Genomic DNA, 25894 nt, shown 5'->3' with positions numbered 1-25894 from the left:
ATGTCATAAAAGCAGTCTTTAGAGAATTTAACCGAACCCAACTCAAAAAAACAGAGGGGCGGGTACTACGTCTGTCAATGAGCTAAGAGAAAAGGATTTTACGGTAAGATTTTACAAAAATCCATTTTTCTCTATCGCTCATTGACAGACGTAGTCCTCGGTGATACAGCACCTTCGGGAAGTCCCAGAGCAGTATCACAAATGAGGGGTGGGAAAATGGAAATCAAATCCAAATCTAGAAGGCCCAACCGGTGCCAACTAGAAGTTTACAATGCTCATCCTTAATGATGAGACTCAACAAAAAAATTTTCAAACAGAAAAAAACCCTCGAGGTAGACCACCGGTCTCCTCAAATTGCGGCCTGCAAAACCTTGCGGCCAAATGAGGCATCCGCCGATGCCATCACATCAATTTTATAAAATTTTGTAAAGGTATGTACCGACGACCAGGTGGCCGCTTTACATACCTGGACCACTGACGCCTGATGGCGAAAGGCCCAGGAAGTACTGAGCGCTCGAGTGAAGTGCGCCCTAACAGGGAACGGAGGATTCCGACCCTTAATAGAATAAGCCTGTACCACCGTCTGACTGATCCATGTAGATATGGTCGCGGCAGACACAGGCAACCCCCTTCAAGGGCTATCCGTGATCACAAAAAGTGAGTCCGTCTTACGAAAACCACTTTAGGAAGGAAGGAAGGATGGATTCGGAAGAAGAACCACCTTATCCCTATGAACCACCAGATCTGGGGAACGACAGGATAATGCGGCCAGTTCTGACACCCTGCGTAGAGAAGTAATGGCCACCAAGAAGGCCACCTTCTGGGAATGTAAGCAAGGGAATCTCCCTAATATCTTCAAAGAGAAGTTTCTGAAGAACCGACCACACTAAATTAAGATACCAGGCGGTAAGGGTGCGCGCACTGGCGGAGCCAGATGTTGCACCCCCTGGATGAAATTCCGCACCAAGGAATGATTAGCCAAAGGTTTCTTGAAAGAAGATTGCTAACGCCGAAAACCTGACCCTTGATCGTGCTCAAGGATAGTTTCTGCTTAACCCCTTGTTGCAGACAGACCAAAATTCGGGTCACCGAATAGGTATGTGGGGAAAATCCAATAGATTCACACCATGCAATATAAGACTTCCATGTGCTGGAAGTCGCTTTCCTTGCTTTAACTGGAGGTAGGAATAACTGAAGCTGACACTCCCTTGTCCTTCAGTACCTGGGTCTCAATGGCCAGGCCATTAAGCCAGCGACTGTAAAGCAAGATGGAAAATCGGTCCCTGAGACCGCAAATCCTCCCTGAGAGGAAGTCTCCAAGGAGCGTCCGCGACTAGCCTCGCCAAGTCGGCGTACCAGGCTTGACGAGGTCAATCCAGAATTTCCAGAATAACTGGAATTCCCTCCACCTCTATCCTGCGAAGAAGTTCCCGCAGCAACTTGAGAGGATGGAAGGCATGCCGTAGCTGATACTGCCCCCACGGGGCGATCAGCGTTTCTGCTGCGTCCGCTAGAGGATCGTGGCGCGAGCTACAAACCTCCGCACCTTCCTGTTAGGCCAAGGTGCCAACAGATCCACATCCGGGATGTCCCAATGAAGGGACAGCTAGGGAAAAAACCTCTGGATGAAGAGGCCATATGCGATTGGATCCGAATCGGGCTGCTCTAGAGCTGCTCGATCCAGTAAATCAGACAAAATCTGATCGCTCTCAATTCCGATACCCTTATTGGTAATCTGGATACTATCGGAAGAAATGACTTCCCCTGGTTGAGCATCGGAGACTTCCTGGTCCGCTCGCTCAACCGGATCCGATTGTCCAGGGAATCGGAATTCTGATTTCATTAAAAAAGAATCTCCTTCAGGAGAATTCGGGTATGAGACTGGGTATACGGTACTGCCTCTAAGAAGGCCACCATCAGTCCCAGCCAATTGACGGACAGCAACATCCGAATCGTTGACTGAACCTTCTGGAGTTTCCCAGCAAGGAGAAACTCTCTTGCCCAGGATGTATCCAACCTTAGGCCCAGATAGTTCAGTCTCCTGGTGGGAACCAGGGATGATCTTTGGGAAAGCGAAAAAACGCTGATGTCCTGCGATGATGGGGATATAAAGATAGGCATCCTATATGTCTATGGACGCCAGGAAATCTCTTTTATGCAGGGAGGCCACCACTGTACGGATGGACTCTATTTCTTCCCAAGTCCAGATTTGGACGCACCTTGCCCTCTTTCCTGGGCATTGTGAATAGGTTCGAATAGAACCCCTGAAACCGTTCAATGTTAGAAGGGCAGAATCGCACCGGTGGAAGTGATTGAAACTCGATCCGGTGTCCTCCAGAAACCGGTGAAGACATCCCCCCCCACCCCAGAGATGGGTAGGGGCGCATCAGGCTATATTCTTCAGGCTTGGCTGAGCCGGACTCTTTGTTTACCCGACCAGCGCCCTTTGAAACCCCTCTAAAGGGGCTTTGGAGGGTTTCGCCTTATCGCCCGCCCTCCCGGAACGAACAACTCTATATGAGCAGAAAAGGAAGGTCCTCGTTAGTTACGAGGTCTTTTTATCCTAACAGTCTGTGGCAAGACAGCAGGTGGTACCGTCTATCCTATAAAGAGGAATTCCTCAAATGGATAGCACCTAGCCATGCGTTTGGAAATAACAGGGGTTCGTTTCAAAACGACCCCATTTGGGTAAAGGAAAATCCTTCGCCCTTTTGGTAGGCTAACAAGTACCAAAAAGGAATCTCAGTCTCAGCTACCTCTGCCGGTGTAACCTCAAGACTAAAGGTTTCCCGGACGGACACAACTAGTGCATCCACCACTCTTGTGCTATGGCGGAGGCAGAAACGTGCTCCTCACTGCTGAGGAGATATTACCTGAGACAACAGCCCCCTAAGAGGGACCTGCAACTGCATTGACCAGTTCCGAATCCGTATCTGAAGTATCTGATAAACAATAGGGGTAGGCGGGGGTCGCTACTTGACCCCCGTCCCCGACAGGCCACCTCCACCCGGGATACCAAAGACTCCAAAATTGCCGATAATGCATTAAAACACAAGTGGGGTACTGGAGGGTCCTGCGGCCACCTTGAGGGGATCAGGTGGGGATACCTATGCGGCAGGGTCAATGATTATACAAGACACTTGCCAGCGACAAAAAATGACAAAGTAAAAAAAAACTTTTTTTTTTTTTTGTGTCCCCCAGTCGCAACAGCGCCCCTCAGTGTTACCTGCCTTTTTGGACCCCACAGAGAGAGAGACAGACCCCAAGGCTCATCCCTGATGCACAGAAGTTTTCATCAGCTTGCTCAGTGCTTGTCTTGTTACAGACAGGAAGTCTTTGGCCCTATTTCCTGGGTAAAAGAGGCGGCTCCGCCCCTTAACACGCCTGCCGGCTCCTCCCCCTGGCTCCATGAGGTGTTTGAGTCACCTCAAACATGGCCACCCCCATGCTGGAGACACAAGGCTACACCAAAATGGCGGCCTCGTGCGATCTACCAGACAATGGCGGCGGCCTGCACAGAATAGCGGCATGTCTGCAGAAGGATCTCGGCCTCACAACCCTTCACCCTCATGGTGGTCATCGTGGTCGTAGGTACCGGACCCTAGCGGGCCGTATGCGGTCCGTGGCCGTCGGGAGGCATCTGCTTAGCTGGAGGAATGATCTGGAATGCAGTATACATGTATAGACATCGCCCTGTGGCTACTGACAGGTAGGATACCTTATACTATCACAGTAAAGTTCTAGTACTGCCACTGACTACAATCATTTACACATTTTTACAATTAGATTGTCAGCTCCCAAACCAAGCCTCCTGGCTTCTTGTACACAAAAATCACACTCAATTAGGGGGATCTGTGACATGTTGTAGGATAGAGGGGAACCCATCCTTACCATTACAGAGAGTGTCCCGCGTTCACCACAAGACCCGTCAGGGGGAAAGGGGGAACATACTACTCACCATACCGGAACCAGGCGGGCGCCAACTCCTGACAGTACCCCTCTCCACCGAGGTAGGAGGGCTGTCGACCAATACGGGCGCCGTGACTCATGGTCTTTGGCGTTTCAGCGAGACGTTTAACTCGCAGGGTCAGTCCCCGTCCAGTGGGACTATGTCGCGGCCGACCCAGCGCGGAGCTATGGCCTGCACGCGCTCGTAGGCTGAACTGGGGTGACCACTGGATCTCAACATCCAGCCCGTCGCCCAGTTCAGCTTTCTTGCTTGAAGATCTCACAGGAACACTGGAGAAAAAAAGCTGTCTTAAAAAATTATTTTCTAAGAAAAAAATCCTGCCAGGACCGAAGATCCCAGCAAGGTATCTAGGTCCTTACTCCTGACTAGACAGAAAAAAACTGATTTGCTGAGGCAGAGAGAGAGAGGATATACCCTCTGGGACTGCCCCTAGGGTGTGGCCAGAGCATTTTATTTCCTGTCTAGTCCTACTCCTGTGGAGGCAACATAACCCGAAGGTGCTGTATCACCGAGGACTACGTCTGTCAATGAGCGATAGAGAAAGTTTATTTGGACTATTCATAATTTTTATTTATGGTTTTGAACCCTCATTACCACTTGTTTTGGGACTTTTCCTGGTTTTCACTAATATTTAAGTCATTTGCACTATTTATGCCATGTGATTTAAACTTTCATTTGTTTTTTTTACTCATGTTTTTTACATTTATGATTAGCGCTACACTTTTTGCTGTTTATATTTTTTGGATCTTTGTTTGTGGGTCTTGTGTATGCAGCTTTTCTTGTTTTGAGTACTTAGTTTAGCGCAGAAATTTTCCTAATTTTTTTCAATCAGTTTAGTAGCAAGCAGTATTGGAAGTATCAAAACTTCATAGAGGGGTGGGTGCTGTGTCGGTTAATGAATTTAGAGAAATGGATTTTTCGGTAAGTAAGAGTCCTTAACCAGGTCACAGGAGCTCTGTCTGAAAAAAAAAAAAGTTTAAAGAAAAACACCCCTCAAGAGGGACAAGCCCCTCTTAAATAGCAGCCTGCAAAACTTTGCGGCCAAAAGAAGCATCCGCAGATGCCAAAGTATCTACCTTATAGAATTTTGTGAAGGTATGCACCGACGACCAAGTGGCCTCCTTGCAAACTCGTGATATTGATGCCTGATGATGGAAGGCCAAAGAAGCACTCAGCGCCCGAGTAGAATGAGCCGTGACAGGGAAAGGTGGAACCTGACATTTAATGGAATAGGCCTGAGTCACAGTCTGTCTGATCTATCTGGAGATGGTGGCGGAAGAAGTGGCCAGCCCTTTTCTTGGTCCGTTTGTAACCACAAAAAGCGAGTCTGACCTCTGAAAGGACTCAGGAGCTGCCAGATACACCCGAATTGCACGAACCACATCAAAGGTATGCAAAGCTAATTCCTTGGGATGAGCCGGCTTGGGACACAAGTAAGGTAACACAATGTCCTCATTCAAATGGAAGTCAGAGACAACTTTGGGCAGGAATGATGGAGAGGGATGAATAACAACTTTATCCACTAAATAGGACTACTAAATAGGGGCTGCGACAGGATAATGCTGCCAATTCCGACACCCTGTGGGCCGAGGTAATAGCCACCAAGAATCTCACATTCTGGGATAATGTAGGCAATCTAACGAAAATTCTCAAATGGAGGTTTCAGGAGAACCAAAAGTACTACATTTAAATCCTATGGTGGCAAAAGAGACTGTACAGGTGGAGCCACATGTCAAACCCCCTGAATGAACGTACGAACTAAAGAGTGCGTGGCTAGGGGTCACTGAAAGAAGATTGCCAGGGCAGACACCTGGTCCTTGATGGTACTCAAGGCCAGCTTCTGATCAACGCCCCGTTGAAGAAAGGTTAAAATCCGAGCCACAGAAAAAGATCGAGGATCAGCACCAATTGACTCACACCAAGAAATATACGCTTTCCACGTACGATGGTATATCTTGCTGTAAGACGACTACCTCGCCTTCACCATAGTAAGGATCACTGATCCAGACAGACCTCTATCCCTAAGTACCTTGCTTTCAATAGCTAAGTCATTAAAACCAGCGACTGTAAAGCAGGATGGTAGATCAGCCCTTGGGACAACTGGTCTTCTCTGAGAGGAAGCCCCAAGGGACATTTATAGCCACCAGACTGATTGGAAGATCCTTGCCCTTGATTCCTCGCAGGACTCCGCTGCACATTCTGCACTGGTCTCTGCACTGTGGCCTTTCTGCACTATACCCACACTGCAAACATTGGGGCATGCACCTAGGGGTCTCCTACACTGGGACCCCTCCAGACTACTATGGCAGGACACACTATCCTAGAGTGGGGATAGTGGGGGAGACCCCAGGGATCTCTGCTGCATCCTCTGCCCTGGGACCCCCACCAGAATCCAGGTCCAGACATGGGGGAAAGGGAGTGGGGGAAAGCCCGGCTCACTGAGGGATTTTTAAGGATGGGAGGAGGGAACCTGCAGGCAGGTCCAACCGTCCCTGGGGGTTACCTACGTCCACCCCAAAAAACTGCCAAAAGGGGAGAGGGGGGACTGTACTTACCCTTCCATGGTGCGGGTAACGCTCCAGACAGAATCCTGCCCACCGAAGTAGGGGACTTGTCGGCCAATGGACCGCTGCGACTGAGACCCAAGCCCAGTCATATGATACCCTGCCAAACATTTAACTCACGGGCCAGCCTTTGTCTGTGAGGCTATGTCATGGCCGACCTAGTGCGAAGCTGCGGTCTGCACGCGCTCACTGGCTGGTCTGAGGGGGACCACCAAATTTAGATTAGCGTAGCCAGGTGTTTTTTGTTCTGCCTAGTCCTATTCCTGGAGGAGGCAATACAACCCACTAGTTATGATTTATGGAGCGCTGTGTCCGTCGATGAGCGAAAGAAAAAAGACGAGTGTTATAAAAAAATAAAAAAAAGAGAAATTGACAGTGTAGGAATTAGCTTTTTATTTCTTAAAAAAAAAAAAAAAAAACATTACATTAGGCAAGTCAAATATATGAAATGAAAAGGCTCCTAATACAGAACAGCTGTAATCAGCATCATTTCCAACAGATGACAGCAAGTTATCCTCCGGATGCAAGACTTGAAAACCACAATGGCTGTTGTATATGTGCCTTTGGTGACCTAACATACAACCAAAATGCCTTAATTAACGATGTCATGGTAACCTTTTCGATTATTGAAGTAACACACTAAAGCTATACAAAGCCATATTCCATTCCTGAGGGACCAGCATTTAGGTGTACACAGCCCATGCCAGCCAGCTAGAACAGACTTCAATTAGGCAGCAAATGTACATGGCAGAGCAACCTTCCAATATACAGTATAACAGCTCCTGGTAGGAAATTCTCCCTTAACTTATTTCTTTTAAGTAAATGGGAAACATAATGCAAGTGACAAATCACTTTTCAGTTCACTAAATTTAGATTTGTTAAAGAGTAAATCCTGGTTGCTGCTAAGTGTTGCTGTGCACTAAATTCATAAAAAAAAATGGCAAGACATAAATTGATGTAAGCACAACTAAAATCCTACAAAAGGAAGGCTGATGAGGTGAATGACACTTACAGGGTGGGTCTATTAAGAACAGCATGTCATAAAGCTCCACCCACGCAGAATTAATTTAAACCTTCTGGATTCAGGTTAAAATCAATATCTTTGGTGTGCTAGATCCCAAAATTGGCTGAGATATGTCAGAGAAACATGAAAGTCTACCTGCACAATGTGGAGGGATAGAATGGAAGGGTTAGAATTACTGTCAGCTTTTTGTTGCGGTGTCCCCATACGGAAGATGTTTTTCCTCACTTCCTGTCTATTTGATGGGGGACATACAGGACATGGAGGTGAGGTTAGATTTCCACAACAGGAACATAAAGAGTGAAGAAGAATTAGAGCCTTTGTTGGGATTTTATTTCTGTCTGTGCCCCCATAAGAGAGCTACCCCCTCACTTTCCTGCCCAGGTGATGTGTCAGACAGAACAAGAGGAGAAGAAACGTCTCTGAGAACAAAGACAGTATTTACAATCTCACAGAAAAATCACACCAGAGATACAGCAATTAAACAACTAACAGACAATCTAACCCTTCTCCGCTCTATCCAAATGTTGGCTGGGGTTGGGATTGCCCATAGAAACTTGATTACACAGTTTTCCAAAACACTGACCAGTCCCTATTTGTTGTAAACAAGGATAACTGCCAAAAAGTATTTCACTGGGGCAGTAAGGGGAGTATTTAATAGTAACAAGTATTTACATTCTATAAATGCAGCTGCAAAGTTGTATGTGCTTGCCACTCCTAACGCTAGCTAAAAATGTGTGTTCTACTGTTTCTTTCACACTTTCCAAAATGTAGTTACCAAAACATATTCCTCTGTTGTATAAGCCCCATATGATACAATCAATACCTGATCTAACTTATGTGCTGATACAAATACACACACAGAGATAGGGCCATAGATTGAGCATGTTTTAGGTGAAGGTCTGACGGCTGAAGAGATCCAAGGTGACGGCACTCAGGAATGCCGGGATACTGTTCTGGTGATGGAGGTGAAGATCAATGAAGTCATGTAAGGTCAAGGAGAAGGTGGTTTCCAGAAGTTGCAGCTTCCCTCCACTTGGGCTTGTTGACTAAAAAAAAGAAAGAAATACAAAAAATTTAAATTTATGTCCTGGGGAAAGGATTGATCAAAGAGGACAAGTTATAAAAAGTAAAGCATAGTAAAACAGTCTGTTTGTCCATAGCAACCAACCAGGGTTTTGCTTCCCTTCTTTAACCAGAACTGGGAAAGTGAAACACAAATACAAAAATTACAGAGTAGGGAAAGAATAGAACCACTTTCAGGTCTTTTTTCCATCTGTGTCCCTGCGTGGGAGAATTACCCTCTCCATTTGTCTTGCTGACAATTAAAGTGAGGCAAAAATATAGAAGTTTGAGTTGTCACAAGAACAAAAATAGCAGGGAAATCTTCTATTTGGGAAAACTGTTCAGGCTACAAATGTCTCAGAGAGGATCTTCCTTACTTTGGAGTAATTGTTTCTCATGCCCTGTGGTGTCTATGGGGGAATAAAGGAAGATTCCCAAATTAAGCACAGATTAAAAGAGTGGTTTTAAATATTTCTTATTCTGTCCAAAACAAAATAATGTTTTATTTTTTTTAGATAAAATTGAAAGTGTTCTAAACTTAATTATTTTTATCTGTATGCATTCTCTGCATTAAAGTAGAAAAAACTTTCACTGCCCACCCCTCCCTAACACTTACCTGAGCCCCCTAACGATCCAGGGTTGTGCCCTTCTCTCACAGGTGTTCCTGGAGGTTACCCACCTCCACCCCAAAAAAACTGCCAAAAGGGGAGACTAGAGACTGTACTTACCCTTCCATGGTGCGGGTAACGCTCCAGACAAATTCCTCAACACCAAAGTAGGGGAGCTGTCGGCCAAGGGACCGCTGCGACTCAGACCCAAGCTCAGTCATATGCGACCCTGCGAGACATTTAACTTGCAAGCCAGCCTCTGTCTGTGAGGCTATGTCGCGGCTGACCTAGCGGTCTTCACGCGCTCGCTGTCTGGGCTGGGGGGGACCACTAGATCTAGATCAGTGTTTCCCAACTTCGGTCCTCAAGGCACACTAACAGACCAGATTTTAAGTATTACCTTGGGGGAGATCCAGACTAGAATACTGCAATCACTGAGCAGCAAATTATATCACCTGTGATGTATTTCAGTTTTCTTGCAAACCTGGCCTGTTAGAGTGCCCTGAGGCCTGGAGTTGAAAAACACTTATCTAGATTATCCAGCCCATCGCCCAGCCCAGCAGTTGATTGGAGATCTCCCAAGAGAAAAAACAAAAAAGTAATGCAAGGAAGAAAAAAAAATTGCTAGGACTAGAGATCCCAGCCGGGAGCCTAGGTCCTTACTCCTGACTAGACAGATTAAAACAGATTACATAGAGCAGAGAGGGGGGTTATATACCAAGCTGAGGTTGGCCCATGGGCGTAGCCAGGTGTTTTTTGTTCTGAGAAGTCCTACTCCTGGAGGAGGCAATAAAAACCCAGTAGTTATGATTTATGGAGCGTTGTGTCTGCCGATGAACGGAAGAGAAATAAAATATGCCATCAATGGAAAACCCAATGTGTCCCAAGAAAAAGGAAAACCAAATATGTGAATACAGAAAGCAGTTAGAGCTCATCAGGAGTTGAATGTGTGAATTATGGCTCTTGCTCTGTATGAGATGACACAGCTCCAGATGAGGAACACAGTGGTGCCACCTCTCTATCTGCCGATTACATAATGAGCAGCAACACTGATAGGTCTTTAACTGCAGCAGAGTCTGACTGGATCCTAGTACTGCGCCTAACTCCCAGTTTAAGTGCTGCTGTATAGATAATGTCAGAGGACGATAGCAGGACAAATTTAGGGTACTTATGCTGTATGTTAGTTGCATTTTAAAAGTAAAGCGGTTATAAAGCCAAGACATTGTTTACCTTAATGCAATCCCTGCATTAAGGAAAAAAATTCCACTACTTGTATCACCCCCTCACCTACCTACATACTTACCTGAGTCTTATCTCAATCCAGTGCTGTGACCATCTATTGTGGCACATATCTGTGTTCCTCTAGTCCCAGAAGAGTCAGGGGTGGCGGGACAGATAGACGATATGTGTGTGTGTCTATGGATGCACACAGCCTGAGTTGGGGGTGAGCCCACACGTCTGTCCCCATAATAAACAGTTTGCTATGGGGGCAAACACCGAAGAGAAGGAGCAGACAGTGCAGGCAGGGACCCCAGACAAAGAGGTTTAGGGCCGCTCTGTGCAATACCACGCAGCAGGGAAGTATAACATGCTTATTATTTTAATTTTAAAAATGTAACCGTTTGAACCGCTTTCATTTAATTCCAAAGTACACAACTTCAGGGAATGGTGTATGCTTAACCACTTAAGCCCCGGAAGATTTTACCCCCTTCCTGACCAGGGGGTATTTTGCAATTCGGCACTGCGTGAATTTAACGGACAATTGCGCGGTCATGCAACGCTGTATTCAAACTAATTTGACGTCCCTTTTTTCCTACAAACAGAGCTTTCTTTTGGTGGTATTTGATCACCTATGCGATTTTTTGATCATGCGCTATAAACAAAAAAAGAGCATCAATTTTGCAAAAATAACAATATTTTTCACATTTTTTTATATGAAATTCCCCCCCCCAAAAAATGTAAAAATCAAAATTTTTTTACATTTTTGGCCGATTTGTTTTCTGCTACATAGGTTTGGTAAAAAAAAAATCACAATAAGTCTATTTTGATTGGTTTGCGCAACTAAGGGAAAGATTTTTGTCATTTTGTTGTTTTTTTTTTTTACGCGTAATGGCGGCGATCTGCGATTTTTTTGCGGTACTGTGACATTGCAGCGGACAGATCGGACCCTTGACTGACATTTTTTACACTTTTGGGGTTACCAGTGACATTACTACAGTAATCAGTGCTATACATATGCACTGTTACTGTAAGAATGACACTGGGAGGGAAGGGGTTAACTTTATTGGAGAGGGAGGGGTTAAGTGTGTCCCTAGGGGCTTGTTTCTAACTGTCATTGGATGTGGCTAGTGGTGTAACAGCACAGATCAACGGTCCTACATAGCAGGACTGAGTGATCTGTGCTTTTACACAGGGAAGAATGACAGACGGCTTTGTTTACATTAGCCGTCTGCCTTTCTCCCTCTCTACCCAACGATCGCGAGTGACCGGCGGACATCGGGTCCGCCGGTCACACGCGCCGGCTTCGTCGGGTACAAGCGGGGGCAGGAGCGCGCCTCCGGCGGCGCGCGCTCGCCTCCTATTCGCTCCCAGGCTAGTGACGTACTGGTATGTCACTTTGCCTGGGAGGGGCTGACCGCCGCCGTATATAGTCGGGCGGCGGTCGGCAAGTGGTTAAATATACCTTGAGTTCAGCCTAAGAGCTGTGATTGTGCGATTGTTGGTGAAACATTAGGAGATTATTTTTATGTAAAAAAAAAAATACAAGGCATTGTTTTTATGTTGTGTTATATGATCAAAGATCATGATTTGTGATATAACGTCTAAGTATTTATTTATTACGGGTATTTATAGCCACTAAGTTCAGGGTACATTTCCTATTTAGGTAATAGGAATACAGATACAAGAGAGGAGAATTCACAAAGGGGATCTGGGAAAGAAAATATTCCCAAGTTACTTCAGAGCTTTGAAGCAAGAGGTGTTTTTTATTTAGCCTGGAGAATCCCTTTAACTTTTCATGATAATTCAATTCCAACCAAGCAAAAATGTTACCTTCAGTGCTGTCTCTTTGAACATTGCATGGACAGATGTAAGCTACTAATCAAGAGCAGAAAACAGATTGTTGAATCTGTTGAACACAGACCCCGCCGGTCACTGTACAGACCTGGCTTTTTTGAATTTTTTTGGTTTTGTGGAAAACAGAACATGTGCAAATGCATTGGCACATTATTAAAGGCACAAGGCTGTTGTTCTACCAAGAGTGACATCCTGGGGAATATTGGGTATAGCTAAACATGTGTAGGATTCAAAAGATAACCGTCTGCCAGACTGTTCTTCAAAAGTACAGTATTCATTGAAGACCGGAGCCAGGAAAGGATAAACAGAGAGGGTGACAAGCAATTTCTGCTTTTATGAAGAGCGATGGAATTGTGAAAGGAAAAAAAAATGGAGATAAGCCGTTCCTCTACAAAATGCAGGCTAATTTTACAGATAATGCCTAAATGGCGCATGATAACTCATATCTTCTCAATGCTCTCTTAGGATAAATTATTTTGCAAGAGGATTCTTCGAGGTAATCTACTGCCCCTAATGTAAAAAACATACATTTAAGTAAGGATGCATAAACCATCACATTTCCCCAGGCATCTTGCAAGCATTCTGTAGACAAGTTTATCTTGGCATCTCTAAAAGTGTTGAATGTTTCATATCATATTTTCCAGTGAGTCTATAGAGGTTCTACAAACACAGTAGATAAACCATATAGATCCAGAATTCTGTATGCTAACATAAATATAGGGATACCATTGTTAATTAACTAACGAAAATGCTAATTCCAAGTTGCCATTTTTATCCTGTAGCTTTAATGCTTTGAACCACAACATGAAAGTAGATCAGGAAAGCAGAGCTTTTTCCTTCCTGCTTGTTCCAAAACAGTGAATGGGAAAGTACAGGAGAGTAAGGATCACTATGATGAACGCACCAACTGTAGACGGGGTTATTTTGGTCCCCCATGCTCCACAGATTAAATTCATTTTTGGTCTGCAGATTTCTTTAACCACTTGAGCTCCAGAAGATTCAACCCCCGTCAGGACCAGGCCATTCTTTGCTATTTAGCAGTGCACTACTTTAACCCTTTTACTGCCAGGTCCTTACGGCCCTACAGCACTGCGTGCAGCTGGCCAGGTCCATATGTCGTACGGAGCTCATTTCTCCCTCTCCTAAAAGCTCATGGTCACTTTAATGGCCATGAACTCTGATCAGCGGATTACAATTCGCTGATCAGAGTTATTATCCTAAAATGTGACTGCCCCCCCCCCCCATGCTGCTGCTTCCCTGTCCCCAGCCTCTTCACCTCCTGCTCGCTCCCTGTCACCTAAAATTACTCCTCCCACTCTCCTTTCTTAAGCCCTTTATCCCCCTGCTTCACCCCCACCACTGATCCCCCACGCAAACCTGATCTCCTGCAGAAGAAGCAGCTGGCATCCTTCCTCTGCCGCTTCTACCAGCTTCAGGTGCTGCTGGGGCTTAGAAGGGATCTCAGCATGCTCCCCGCCTGTCTGATCACCCCCCCATACCGAACCATCCCTGCTCCAGGGGCATCCCTCCTCCCCCACCCCCCCTCCCCCGCTGCCGCCTGAATCTGCTTACCGACACTATGTCCGGCAAACTGTCAGCCTGAGAGTACAGTAGACTGAGGTAGCCATGGCTCCTATGTCTACTAACAGCTGATCATAGTAAACAGAGAGTTTACTATGTCAGACTGTCAGTTTATGAATGGACAAGGAGTCTCTATACAGACTCCTTATTCATTTATGTAAAGTGCTGCAGAGAAAGGGACTTTCTGAAGTCCCTTTCTCGGTCTCAAAAAAAGAGATATGGAGGTCTGTAATAATAAAAAAATATATATATATATATATATATATATAATTGTAAAAAAATGTAAAAAGTAAAAAAAATGTAATTAAGTAAACAAAAAAAAAACATGGAGCGGATTCTGTCAAGCAGATCCGCCTGCTCATCGGGGATCAGTCTGCTGATAGTAGGGGGTCTGTTTAGACCTCTGATATCTCACAAAAAAAAAAATATATATATATATATATATATATATATATATATTATTGTAGAAAAATGTAAAAAGTAAAAAAAAAAAAAATACATGGCGGATGACAGGTCTGCGTCTGCTCTGCTGATGCAGGGCAGACATGGACACAGCCCTCTGTTCTCTATGGGGCAGTCGGATGGAAACAGACTGCCTGTCCATTTCCATCCAATACCATCCAATCTGATCTGCTAGATGGATGGGGAAAGGGATCCCCATCCATCTGATTTTAGTGGATCGGATCAGATGCAGCCTCTCCATAGAAAACAATGGGTGGTCTGGTTGGGTCAGCCTGAAAAATGGATAGGTGGGCCTGATCGGTCTGTTTGTGTAAAAGGGGCCTAAGGCCTTGTTTACACAGGGCATACACAGCGTACCTTTATAGGGATGCACAGGTGTTCCGTGCATCTCTGTGCAGGCAATCCCACGGATGTCATTTGGGATGTAGCAACTGCATGAACAGAGCCATTGCTCCCGATTTGAAATCCATGTAGGTCCGCGTGCATGCCCCTGAGCGCACACTGTCTGCATTCAGGGTCGTGCACCAACACCCACACAGATGTCAGATTGGAAACAGCAGCTATGCCTGTGCAGCAGTTGCATCCCAATTGACATAAATGGGACTGCCTGTACGGGGAGGCACGAAACACCTGTGCACCCCTGTGCAGGTAAACATGGCCCTCCGTGGGGGTACACTTTAGTATGCCACATGTGAATGATGCTTACCACTTCTGGACCGGAAGGTATTACCCCCTTAATGACCAGGCCATTTTTTGCAAAGGGCACTGCGTTACTTTAACTGACAATTGTATGATGCTGTACCCAAATAAAATTGATGTCCCTTTTTTCCCACATAGAGCTTTCTTTTCATGGTATTCGATCACCTCTGCGATTTTTTTTTTTTTTTTTGCACTATAAAAAAAAAAAAAAGAGTGACAATTCTGAATAAAAAACAATATTTTTTACTTTCTGCTGTAAAACATTCCCAATAAAAAATAAATAAAAAAAAATCTAATTTTTTTAATCATTTTTGGCCAATATGTGTTTTGCTACATATTTTTGTTAAAAAAAACCCCCAATAAGTATATATTGATAGGTTTGCGCAAAAGTTATCGCATTTACAAACTAGGAGAAAGATTTATGTCATTTTTAGTTATTTATTTTTTATTGCTATTAATGGCGGCGATCAGTGATTTTTAGTGGGACTGTGACATTGCGGCGGACAGATCAGACACCTGACATTTTTGACACCTTGGGGGGCCGGTGACATTACTACAGTAATCAGTGCTAAAAATATGCACTGTTACTGTACTAATGACGCTGGCAGGGAAGGGGTTAACACCAGGGGCGATCAAAGGGTTAAATATGTCCCTAGGGGGTGCTTTCTGGGTGGGGATGGACTTGCTGGATGAACCTGTGTTCCTAAATTGGAGGAACACAGAATCCCTGTGTTCATCACTGACAGAACAGCGGGCTGCCGTGTTTACATCGGCAGAGCGCCGTTCTGTCTCCACGGAGCGCGATCGCGGGTGCCCCCACTAGTTGTCTCACGGTGTGACATACAGGTACGTAGTTTTGCAGGACAGAGATGACCTGCCACTGTATAACTATGGTGGTTGGTCGGAAAGTAGTAGATTAGTAGGAATTTTATAAGTTATGTTGTGTTTATGTGCACTAATAATGATTTTAGTGTATTTGTAGTGAAAATAGCGATATGATGAACATTTGCACAATTATTGCAGGAGCCAAAAAAACAGTAGCACGTTTTTTATTCTACAGGTCACGTACTTTCAGAAAATGTATGGTTTGAGGGGTCTTTTCAATTGTGAATGCTGTAAGTGAAAAATGGTAACCTCCACAGTAAATTGTTTTTATTTACAGTTTTGCGTACCTTCAGTGTTCACCATTTCACAAAAAGGTGCAATTTAATATGTACAAATATTTGCTATTTATTAAGTCAATATAGGTTTACTTTTCATATTTAGTAGGAATTTAGCAGGACTTTTGTACATTCTGCCATGTATGAATCCATCCAATTAATGATTTCATTTTATTTTTAGCGAAAATATTGGTTTGATAAACAGTTGCGCAAATATCACGGTGCCTTAAAAATCAGTAGCACCTTCTTTTTATTTTACTGGCCATGTGCTTTCAGAAAATATATGGTTGTGTGGGGGGGGGGGGGGTCTTTTACAAACTCTGAAAGCTGCAAGTGAAAAAGGAAAACCTCCAGATTTTGAGAATTTTTGCGGATTTTCACGATTTCTTAAAAAGGCGCAATTTAAAATTTACAAGTATTTGTTATTTATTAACTCAATACAGGTTAGGCTTTTATATTTAGAAGGAACTTAGCAGGAATTTTGTCAGATTTGCTGCATTTTTACCTGATAATAATGATTTTGGTGCATTTTCTGTGAAAATGTTGTTTTGGTAACCATTTGCGCAAATATCGTGGGGGCGTCAAAAATCGGTAGCACCTTACAATTATTCTACTGTTCCTTTTCTGTGAGAAAATGTATAGTTTGGGGGGTCTTTTAAAAAGTCTGAAACCTGAAAGTGAAAAATGAAAACCACCAGATTTTAAGAGAAATTATGTTATTTACAGTTTTGTGTGCATTAAGTTCATTCAGTCATTTCGCAAAAAGGTGCAATTTAAAATTTACAAAAATTTGCTATTTATTAACTCAATACAGGTTAAGCTTTGATATTTAGTAGGAATTTATCAAGGATTTTGTAAAATGTGCTGTGTTTGTATCTGCTAATACTGTAATGATTTTAGTGTATTGCTAGCAAAAATATTGCTTTGGTAAAGATTTGCGCAAATATCGCGGGGCCTTAAAAATCAGTAGCACCTTCCTTTTTATTCTACTGGTCCTGTGCTTTCAGAAAACATATGGTTTGGAGGGTCTTTAACAAACTCTGATTTCTGTAAGGGAACAATGAAAACATTCAGATTTTTTGATAAATGTGGTTAATTTTCAAATTTACAAATAATTGTTATTTATTAACTCAATACAGGTTAGGCTTTAAAATTTAGTAGGAATTTAACAGGAATTGATTGCCAACACAGAGCTCTGGTCTGTGATTGTACACAGCCAATCAGCAGGTCTCAGTTGTGAATCATTGGCTGGGACTTCCCGATAGGTTTCCACTGTGTACAATCACAGCGGGGGGAATGTATGTATGCGCCCTAAACCCAAAAGCAGGCAGCGACGTATGGATAGATAACTTTGACTGTACGGGTGGGCAGTACGCAAATGGTTAATGTGTATTTAAAGTCAAAATGTTTAAGTTTTGAATAGAGTGGTGAGGGCTACAACCTTTGTCATATTTTAATTACTGTCTGTGCTTCCATCCGGAAAATTAGACTTTTTTTTCCTAACGGACACGTGTGACAGTAATGGAAATTACAAACATTTTACAGCTATCATCAAGCAGTAATTAAGAGGAAATATCCTAACGGGGACAGAATTATGATGGCATTTCATTTTGGGGTAATTTACAGTCACTTACCCACAGAGGGAAGTGAAGATCCTCTTTAACTGCCCTTACAATATCTATTCAAAAGCCATGACAAGTCACATCACCTATCCCTAATAACTGTCAAGCTTCTGGAAAGTGCATTTTTTGTAAAAAAAAATAACCACACAGCAAATACAATAATTACTAGGCCGCTCTGCTATTTTTGACAGTCTATTCAGAAAATTCCTACATTAATGTCATTGGTATTAGTGTTGACAGATTTTATAGCCATTAACACAGCTGAGTGAATGACAGAATTGAGAAGAAGATAACTCTTGAAAGAACAACATACTAAAGAGTTCTTAAAAAAAACAAAAAATAATGGACAAAGCATAGAGGCTCGTGCTGGAGAATGACTAAACAAATTCATCCTATTATGGCTCAGCCATTTGAGTTAAAGGGATTTTCAGATCAGTTCACTTAAAAGTTAATTAAATCAAACCTTATAAAGGTGTATCAGCCCCAGGTGTTTATTTTATAAGAGCATACATCTCCTAGTGTTCAGAGAAGGAGGAAGGATTTTAATGGTAATGTATAAAATTCCTTGTGAAGTGATACATTAAGAGCTAATCCCGCTGTTAAATCATTTTCATTCAGGAGTCCTTGTTCTGATAACTACAGATCTCTGCACCTCTCTCGCCAGACCTGACTCATTTACATTGTTTTGTTTCTTTATACTACCTAGAAAGAAACAAAAAAATGAATTCTTTCAAAAATAACTATGTGGGAACTAAAATAGCATATGCGTAAACATATATATATATATATATATATATATATATATATATATATATATATATATATATATATATATATAAATATATATATATTTATATATATAAATTTAAAAAAATGAAGGCCTGCAGGAAAATACGATGTGAAAGAAGTACATTTAGGCCTTGTATACACAGGCTTTTACAAAGCATTTGAAAAGCTTCCAGCAAGCTTTGGGCATCGTTTTTGAAGTACCTTTCAGCTACAGTTTGAGGATGCCAAACATGGATCTATAATAAAATTGTGGCTCCTACATTTAACAAACTACTACCAGGCTTCAGGAAGCTTAAAGCGGTAGTATCCCGCTTTTTGACACTTTTACCTACAGGTAAGCCTATAATAAGGCTTACCTGTAGGTACAAATAATATCTCCTAATCCGGCATGGTTTTGGAGATATTTACAGTGCATGCAGCCGCTCGCGCGAGCGGCGCATGCGCTCGGAAGGTCCGGGGGGACCTTCAATTAGTTTGCCGGAGCTTGCCGGAAAAATCACTCCCGCGCGCATGCGCGGGAGTGACGTCATCGCGGCTCCTGCCAATCATCGCGCTGGAGCCGTCTCTTCCGGCCAATCAGCGCGCCGGAGCCGCCGAACCCGGAAGAGACTGCGAGGGATCATGGCAGCGCCCGCAGCGATGTCCGGGGGTCCGTGTCGGTGCTTCGTTTTAAGGTAAGTTACACATAATGGGCTAGTATGCGATGCATACTAGCTCATTATGCCTTTGTCTTGCAGGTTTTTTTTTTTTTATTTTTTTTTTTATAGGGTTTACAACCGCTTTAAAGCTTAACTCCAGAATAATAAGTATTTTCCCTTATGTTATTAATCAGATAAGATATAGGTAAACCAATGCACAGGAGTCGTGATGGTATTTTCTTGAAGTTATGTGTGGAGAAATAGCTAGCGTATTCTCCAACGCTGGAGCAGAATACCTCTAAAAACTTTGTGATGTCAAAGCCCCCATTGAGAAACAGCCATTATGGTCTGGCACACAAAGAAAGTTTCTCAGTCAGAGGATATGCCACATCTTCTCACTGTGTTAAACAGCCTGCAAAAAGTACAATTCCCATCATGTAATGGGAATTTAGTTGTGGATAGGTGACGTGTGGGCATGGATGGGCATTACAGACCAGGAGATTCAAGCCCTGTCCATCAATCAACTCATAGTAGTTGGGCAGATCCTAAACTTCAGCAAACTGCAACAATATTTCTTTTTTTGTGGTGGAAAAAGAACAAAACCTTTTTTATGAAAGCACAGTCTAGATTTCAGCCTTTCTTGCCTATGCAATAATTACACCCCCCCCCCCCACCACCACCACAAAAAGCATCTCTGATACTCACATCATGCAACACAAGAGAATTTGGGGCTTTCTAGAACACATTGGGCATTTGCAGTGGGTTGTCTGCCAGGAAAAGACAGCCAGTCCCCTGATGACGTCAGAAAAAAAGATGGCAGTGTGGGACCTGGTGACCTTGGTAGATCACAGGAGGACAATGTTGAATTTGTATAGTGGGTGAGTGCTATTTTAGCTCAGCCTGGCAGAAAAAGGGAGGTTATAATCAAAAATAACTATGGGGGGAATGAAATTGCACTTTAAAAGGGACAGCCATCACTCCCATTTATGTCTGTGTTTAACATCTTCAAACTGGAGCTGAAGGATTCAACAAAGCTTCTCAAAGTTTTTATAAAAGTGACCAATGAGATTTACAGCCATAAAACCTACCTAAAGCAGCTGCCCACTGTAACCTTTACTAAATCAAACAAGGATTGGATAAATATTCATGTAAATAATTAAATGGTTATAAAATGTTTTTTGAGGGGGCGTGGCCTGGCGCAGCATGTGAGAGGACGTGTGTGAGAGGAGCTCCGCCGGACCGATATCCTTCACCGCTAATCCTGCAGCCCTTCGGGCACGATAATCCTTCCTTCACCTCCCGCACACCCGCGGCACCGACCTCCGCATGTCTCCGCCGAAGAAAGGCTCTGAAGCTGCGGCAAAACTGGCTGCATTCCGGAGGCTGGAGAAGGAGGCCCCGATCCAAGATGGCGCCGGCCCGTCGCTCGTGGTGGAGGAGCCTGAGAGCCCTGCTACATCCAAGGTTTTGGAAGCGATTGCTACTTGCCAGACCATGCTGACAACTAAAATCGAGGAGGTGAAGGTAGATATATCTTTGATGCGTCAGGATATGCAGAAGCTGAGGGACAGAGTTGGTGAGGCTGAACACAGAATTAGTGAGGTGGAAGACTCCCTCCCCCCATTGCAAAGCTCCTCAGACAGGCTGCAGCAACAAGTACACCTTATCCTCCAAAAACAAGATGACATGGAGAATAGGCTGCGCCGCTGTAACCTGCGATTCATTGGCCTCCCGGAGGGCTCTGAAGGTGCTGACCCCTCATCATATTTGGAACAATTGCTCACTCAGACTTATGGCAGAGAATCCTTTTCACCCACTTTTGTTGTGGAACGTGCACATCGCCTCTCAGGGCGCCCCCCCCCTCAGGGTGCACCCCCCCGCACGTTCATCGCTAAATTCCTGAACTATCGGGACCGAGATGCCATATTGCGCCTGGCCAGGGTTAAGGGGAACATTCCATTTGGAAATCACAAAATAGCGATTTTCCCCGACTTCTCTGCTGAGGTCCAGAGGCGCCGCAAGAGCTTTTTGGAGGTCAAACGCAGACTGCGTATCAAGAATATCAAATACTCCATGTTGTATCCGGCCCGTCTTAGAGTGGAGGGCGAGGACCGGGCCCACTTCTTTGAGGATCCGGAGGCCGCCATCTCCTGGCTAGAAGGACTGGAAGCTAGAGCCTGACCACCTTGCCCTGGCGACTTCATGATACTTTCTCCTTGATGGCCTATACCTTAAGCTGCTGCAAGGGTGGAGGAGGGGTTTTGTAGATCCTGTGGAACTCAAGACTTTGCATCCCCCTTCCCCCCCCCCCTCCCCCCTTATTTTCCTGCACTATTGCTCCTGTGTTTGACCGGCGGAGCGCCCTAGCTCCACAGATGGAACTGATTTCTCTGTTCTCTTCCTATGGACTTCCACCTGCCCATAGGCTTTGCTACCCAGCGATACACCTGTTGGTTTTCGCCCCCTACACCCGCTAAGGCGTGTGTTTGTGCCCAACTCCCCTGTTGCCCCCTGCGACTTCTGCTGGACCTGGGCCCCCGGGCCCCCTTGTTTATTCTATTTGTATTTTGCTGTATTTTTGCTGCATACCTTGGGGGTCCCTGGCCTCCTGGTCTTGCTCTTTCCCAGTCGCATGTGGGCCTGTTCTGGTTGAGGCACTTGTTTGGGAACATGCCCGCACAAGTTGGGGTTGGTGCAGGGCAGGGAGGGGGGATTGGGGTGTTACCATTGTTTATGGTTTATATTTGGTACAATCTCTATACTGTTTCTGTTTTATGCACATTGACCTCAAGTAATAATTATTTGCTCCTTTGCTGCCGTTTATCGCCGCTGGTGTGTGACCGTGGACTTGTTGGTTCCGTGGCCTTACTGCCTGAGATCCTGGGAGCCTCCGCTCCGCGCTCTGTACTACCCCTGCCATGGTCGCATTGAAATTGTTGACGTGGAATGTCAGGGGTATGCGTGATAAGATTAAACGAACGGCTGTCTTTAATGTCCTACGCCGTGTACGGGCTGATATTATAGTTCTGGTGGAGACACATTTGGAGGGCCGTGTACAACAGTCCCTCAAACGTCCCTGGGTTGGTTGGGTGCAGCACTCTGCTTATAGCTCACACTCCAGGGGTGTGGCGCTACTGGTGGCCAAATCGGTACATTTCCAGCTCCTAGGATCTCAGGTCGACCCAATGGGTAGATATGTTTTTCTCAAAACGTCAGTCTATGGGGAATTGATGCTACTGATGGCTTTCTATGTGCCCCCCCCTTACTCTGCTGTGATTATTATGGAGGGACTGGCGTTTATGGCACAGAGCCCAGGGGCCCCGGTGATCTGGCTGGGTGACTTTAACAATGTGATGGACTCGGGTCTGGATAGGTCCGGTGGCGCCTCCCAGGTGCCGCCGGGGTCGTCCCCGACCAGGTTCTCCCGATTGTTGGAGAGCTTTGGTTTGGCCGACTCTTGGCGCAGCAAATACCCCGCGCAGCGCGCGTACTCCTGTTTTTCGGCTGCACACCACTCTATGTCACGCATTGATCTGATATTGCTGTCTCGAACCCTGCTCCCCAGGTTACTGACGGCAGGCTTCGCCCCACGGACTCTGTCTGATCACTGCCCTTATTGGATACTGTTGTCCTTGCCCTGCAATAGACCTCCCCCGGCCTGGCGCCTGAATCCCGCCTGGCTCCCCTTGGTGTCGGATGGGAACGACATTGAGGGGACCTGGACACAATTCTTTTCTGACAATGAGGGCACTGCCTCCCCGGCTGCGGTGTGGGAGGCGTTTAAACTGTTCGCCAGATCCACTATGATTTCCAAAATCAAGGCTGTTAGAGCGCGGGCTGCCGAGGAGATCTCCAGGGCAACGACAAATCTAATTGAAGCTGAACAGGCCTTTATGGGGGACCCGACTCCGGCACATGAATCTCAGTATAAATTGACCTCTAAAGTCCTTTCCCAACTTGACTACGAGAGGGCAAAATCTAAGATGTTTTTTCAGAAGCAGAATCTGTTTGCACATGGTGAGCGGGCGGGGAAACTCCTCGCATACTTAGTTCATTGTGAGGATAGGCCCCCGGTAGTTATTACTTTGAAGGATGACCTGGGTAATGAGATCGCTGATCCTGCTGCGGTGACACAGTGCTTCCGCTCATTTTTTAGTACTCTTTACACCTCTAGGGCTCCCGCTGACTGCACTGACATGCATGACTTTTTGGACTCTATTGACTTTCCCACTTTGACACCCGACCAGTTGGCGACCCTCGAGGCACCCATCTCTGTGGAAGAGATTGCAGCAGCCGTGTCCAAGTTCCCTAGGTCTAAGGCCCCCGGCCTAGACGGCCTCCCGATTGAATTTTTCTCCCAATATTCGGAACTCCTTTCTCCTAAATTATTGGCTTTGTTTCAATCTCTATTCAAAGATGCAACCCTACCCCCTTCTATGCGGGAGGCGCTAATTGTGCTCATTCCCAAGCCGGGCAAGGATGTCCACGCCCCAGAGTCTTACCGTCCCATCTCTTTGCTCCCAGTAGACACTAAAATCCTTGCGAAAATTTTATCCCTCCGCCTTAACAAGGTGATCCTTTCACTCGTACACTCGGACCAGGCCGGGTTCATGCCTGGGAGGAACACCTCATTTAACCTTCGCCGGTTATTTATGAATCTCCAGGCACGGCACGACGGAATGGGTGGCAGGGTGGTGGTCTCATTGGACACGGCTAAAGCATTTGACTCGGTAGAGTGGCCGTTTCTGTGGACCTGTCTGGACCGGTACGGCTTTGGACCTAATTTTATTAAGTGGGTCAAACTTCTATATAGCGCCCCGGTAGCTAGGGTCCTGGCAAATGGCTGGCAGTCGACCGCCTTCCCTTTATCCCGTGGCACTCGACAGGGGTGCCCCCTCTCCCCCCTGCTGTATGCCCTGGCCGCGGAACCTCTGGCGATGGCCATTAGAGCACATCCCGGGATTCGAGGCCTACGTAAGGGACCGTTGGAGGAGAAAATCAGCATGTATGCAGATGACACTTTGTTATATTTGGAAGACTCTCGGGAATCCCTACTCACGGCCCTTTCTTTAATTGAACGGTATGGACGATTCTCCGGTTTTCAGATAAACTGGGATAAGTCACAAATTCTCCCGCTTGACGAGAGCCCACAGGCAATCACCCCCGCAAGCCCAGCCCTACAATGTGTATCCCGCATTAAATACTTAGGGATTCAGGTGACAGCTAACTCAGCAGATTATGTCCCGGATAACGTTCAACCCCTGTTCCCTCTGCTTAAGGCTAAAATTCAAGTATGGTCCAAATTACCTCTGGGAGTGATGGGTAGAGTCAATTTAATTAAAATGATTCTCCTTCCCAAAATACTTTATGTTGTATGGCACTCTCCTATTTACCTGCCACTCAAGCTGTTTAAGCAGATGGAATCACTCCTCAAGACCTTTGTTTGGGGTGCTGACCGGCACAAGATCTCCTGGCGCAAACTCAAGAATCCTACAAACCTAGGGGGATTGGCCCTGCCGGATTTTAATCTATACTATCTGGCAGCTCAGTTGTCCCAGTTCTTCCACATAGATAAAACAGATAGAGAACGTTTTTTGACCCTGCTCTGCCCTGGGTGGGCTCATCCCCTCGGGGACCCCCTCCTAGTTATCCTTAGGGGTGTCAGGGGCTCGCCGGAGCCCTTGTGCCCCAGATCTCTTCTATACCACTATTGTCGGATCTGGGAGGTGGTAGCGTCCAGGCTTCGGTGCCCTCCATTTCACACATTCACCCCTCTGTGGCATAACAGCGCATTACGCGAGTTCCTTTCCATCCCTGACCTGTCGATATGGAGCGGGAGGGGTATTCTTCTCCTTAGCCATATCTCCACGACCACTGGTCTGCGGTCTTACGAGGCCTTGCAGGATCAGTTTGCGATCCAGGGCCCCATGCACTACAGATACTTACAGCTCTCCCATGCCTATAGATCTCAATTCCCTGATGGCCCTCCTGAACTAGAATCGGTTACCACTCTTGAGATTGTTAAAAGTACAGCACCCAGTCACCTTATTTCCATGTTCTACTCTGAACTTCACACACCTTCCTCGACCACCTTGGCTTTTGCACTTAAGACCCGCTGGGAGCGCAGTGTGGGGGCCATGGAGGATGAGGAATGGGAGGATGCCCTGGAGACGTGCCGCAGAGTGTCGCCAAAACTGTCGGATCGCCTAACTCAGACCTTTATAATACACCAGGCTTATCTCACCCCACTCAGACTGTCCAAATATCACCCTGACTTGGTCCCTTCTTGTCCTATGTGTGGAGACCCTGACGCCTCCTTCTTTCATCTCTTGTGGAGCTGTCCCCAATTACAGACTCTATGGCAACAAGTAGTCACATTCCTCCATGACAAGATGGGGTCTCCTCTGCAGCTCTCCCCTAAGGAGTGTCTCCTGGGGGTTTACCCAGATGGAGAGATGCCCAAATCCACTGTCATATTTCTTCAGGAAACTTTGTTTATAGTACGTAAACTGATAGCCAGGAGGTGGATGAGACCTACTCCTCCTACTCTAGGTTTGTGGATTAAGGAGGTTAATAGTGTCATCCCATTTCATAAACTTTTATATAAACATAGAGGGTGCCCTCAGAAGTTCAACAAGAT

At 45.3% G+C, this 25894-nt stretch overlaps 1 protein-coding gene across 1 annotated transcript in view; it reads right to left on the bottom strand.

Annotated features, from left to right (window-relative positions):
* Positions 1–8104: 8104 nt before the first annotated feature.
* Positions 8105–25894, bottom strand: part of MAD1L1 (mitotic arrest deficient 1 like 1) — a 1208181-nt gene continuing 1190391 nt past the window's right edge. Inside the window, exon 18 of the mRNA XM_082260829.1 lies at positions 8105–8604. Coding sequence (XP_082116955.1) covers positions 8446–8604 — 159 coding nt within the window. The 3' untranslated portion in view covers positions 8105–8445. The remainder of the gene's footprint in view (positions 8605–25894) is intronic.

Source organism: Pelophylax lessonae, assembly GCF_965119305.1.
Source record: "Pelophylax lessonae genome assembly, chromosome: 6".
Taxonomy (NCBI): domain Eukaryota; kingdom Metazoa; phylum Chordata; class Amphibia; order Anura; family Ranidae; genus Pelophylax; species Pelophylax lessonae.
The sequence above is the reverse complement of the archived record's forward strand: the minus strand, read 5'-3'. Positions and strand labels throughout refer to the sequence as shown.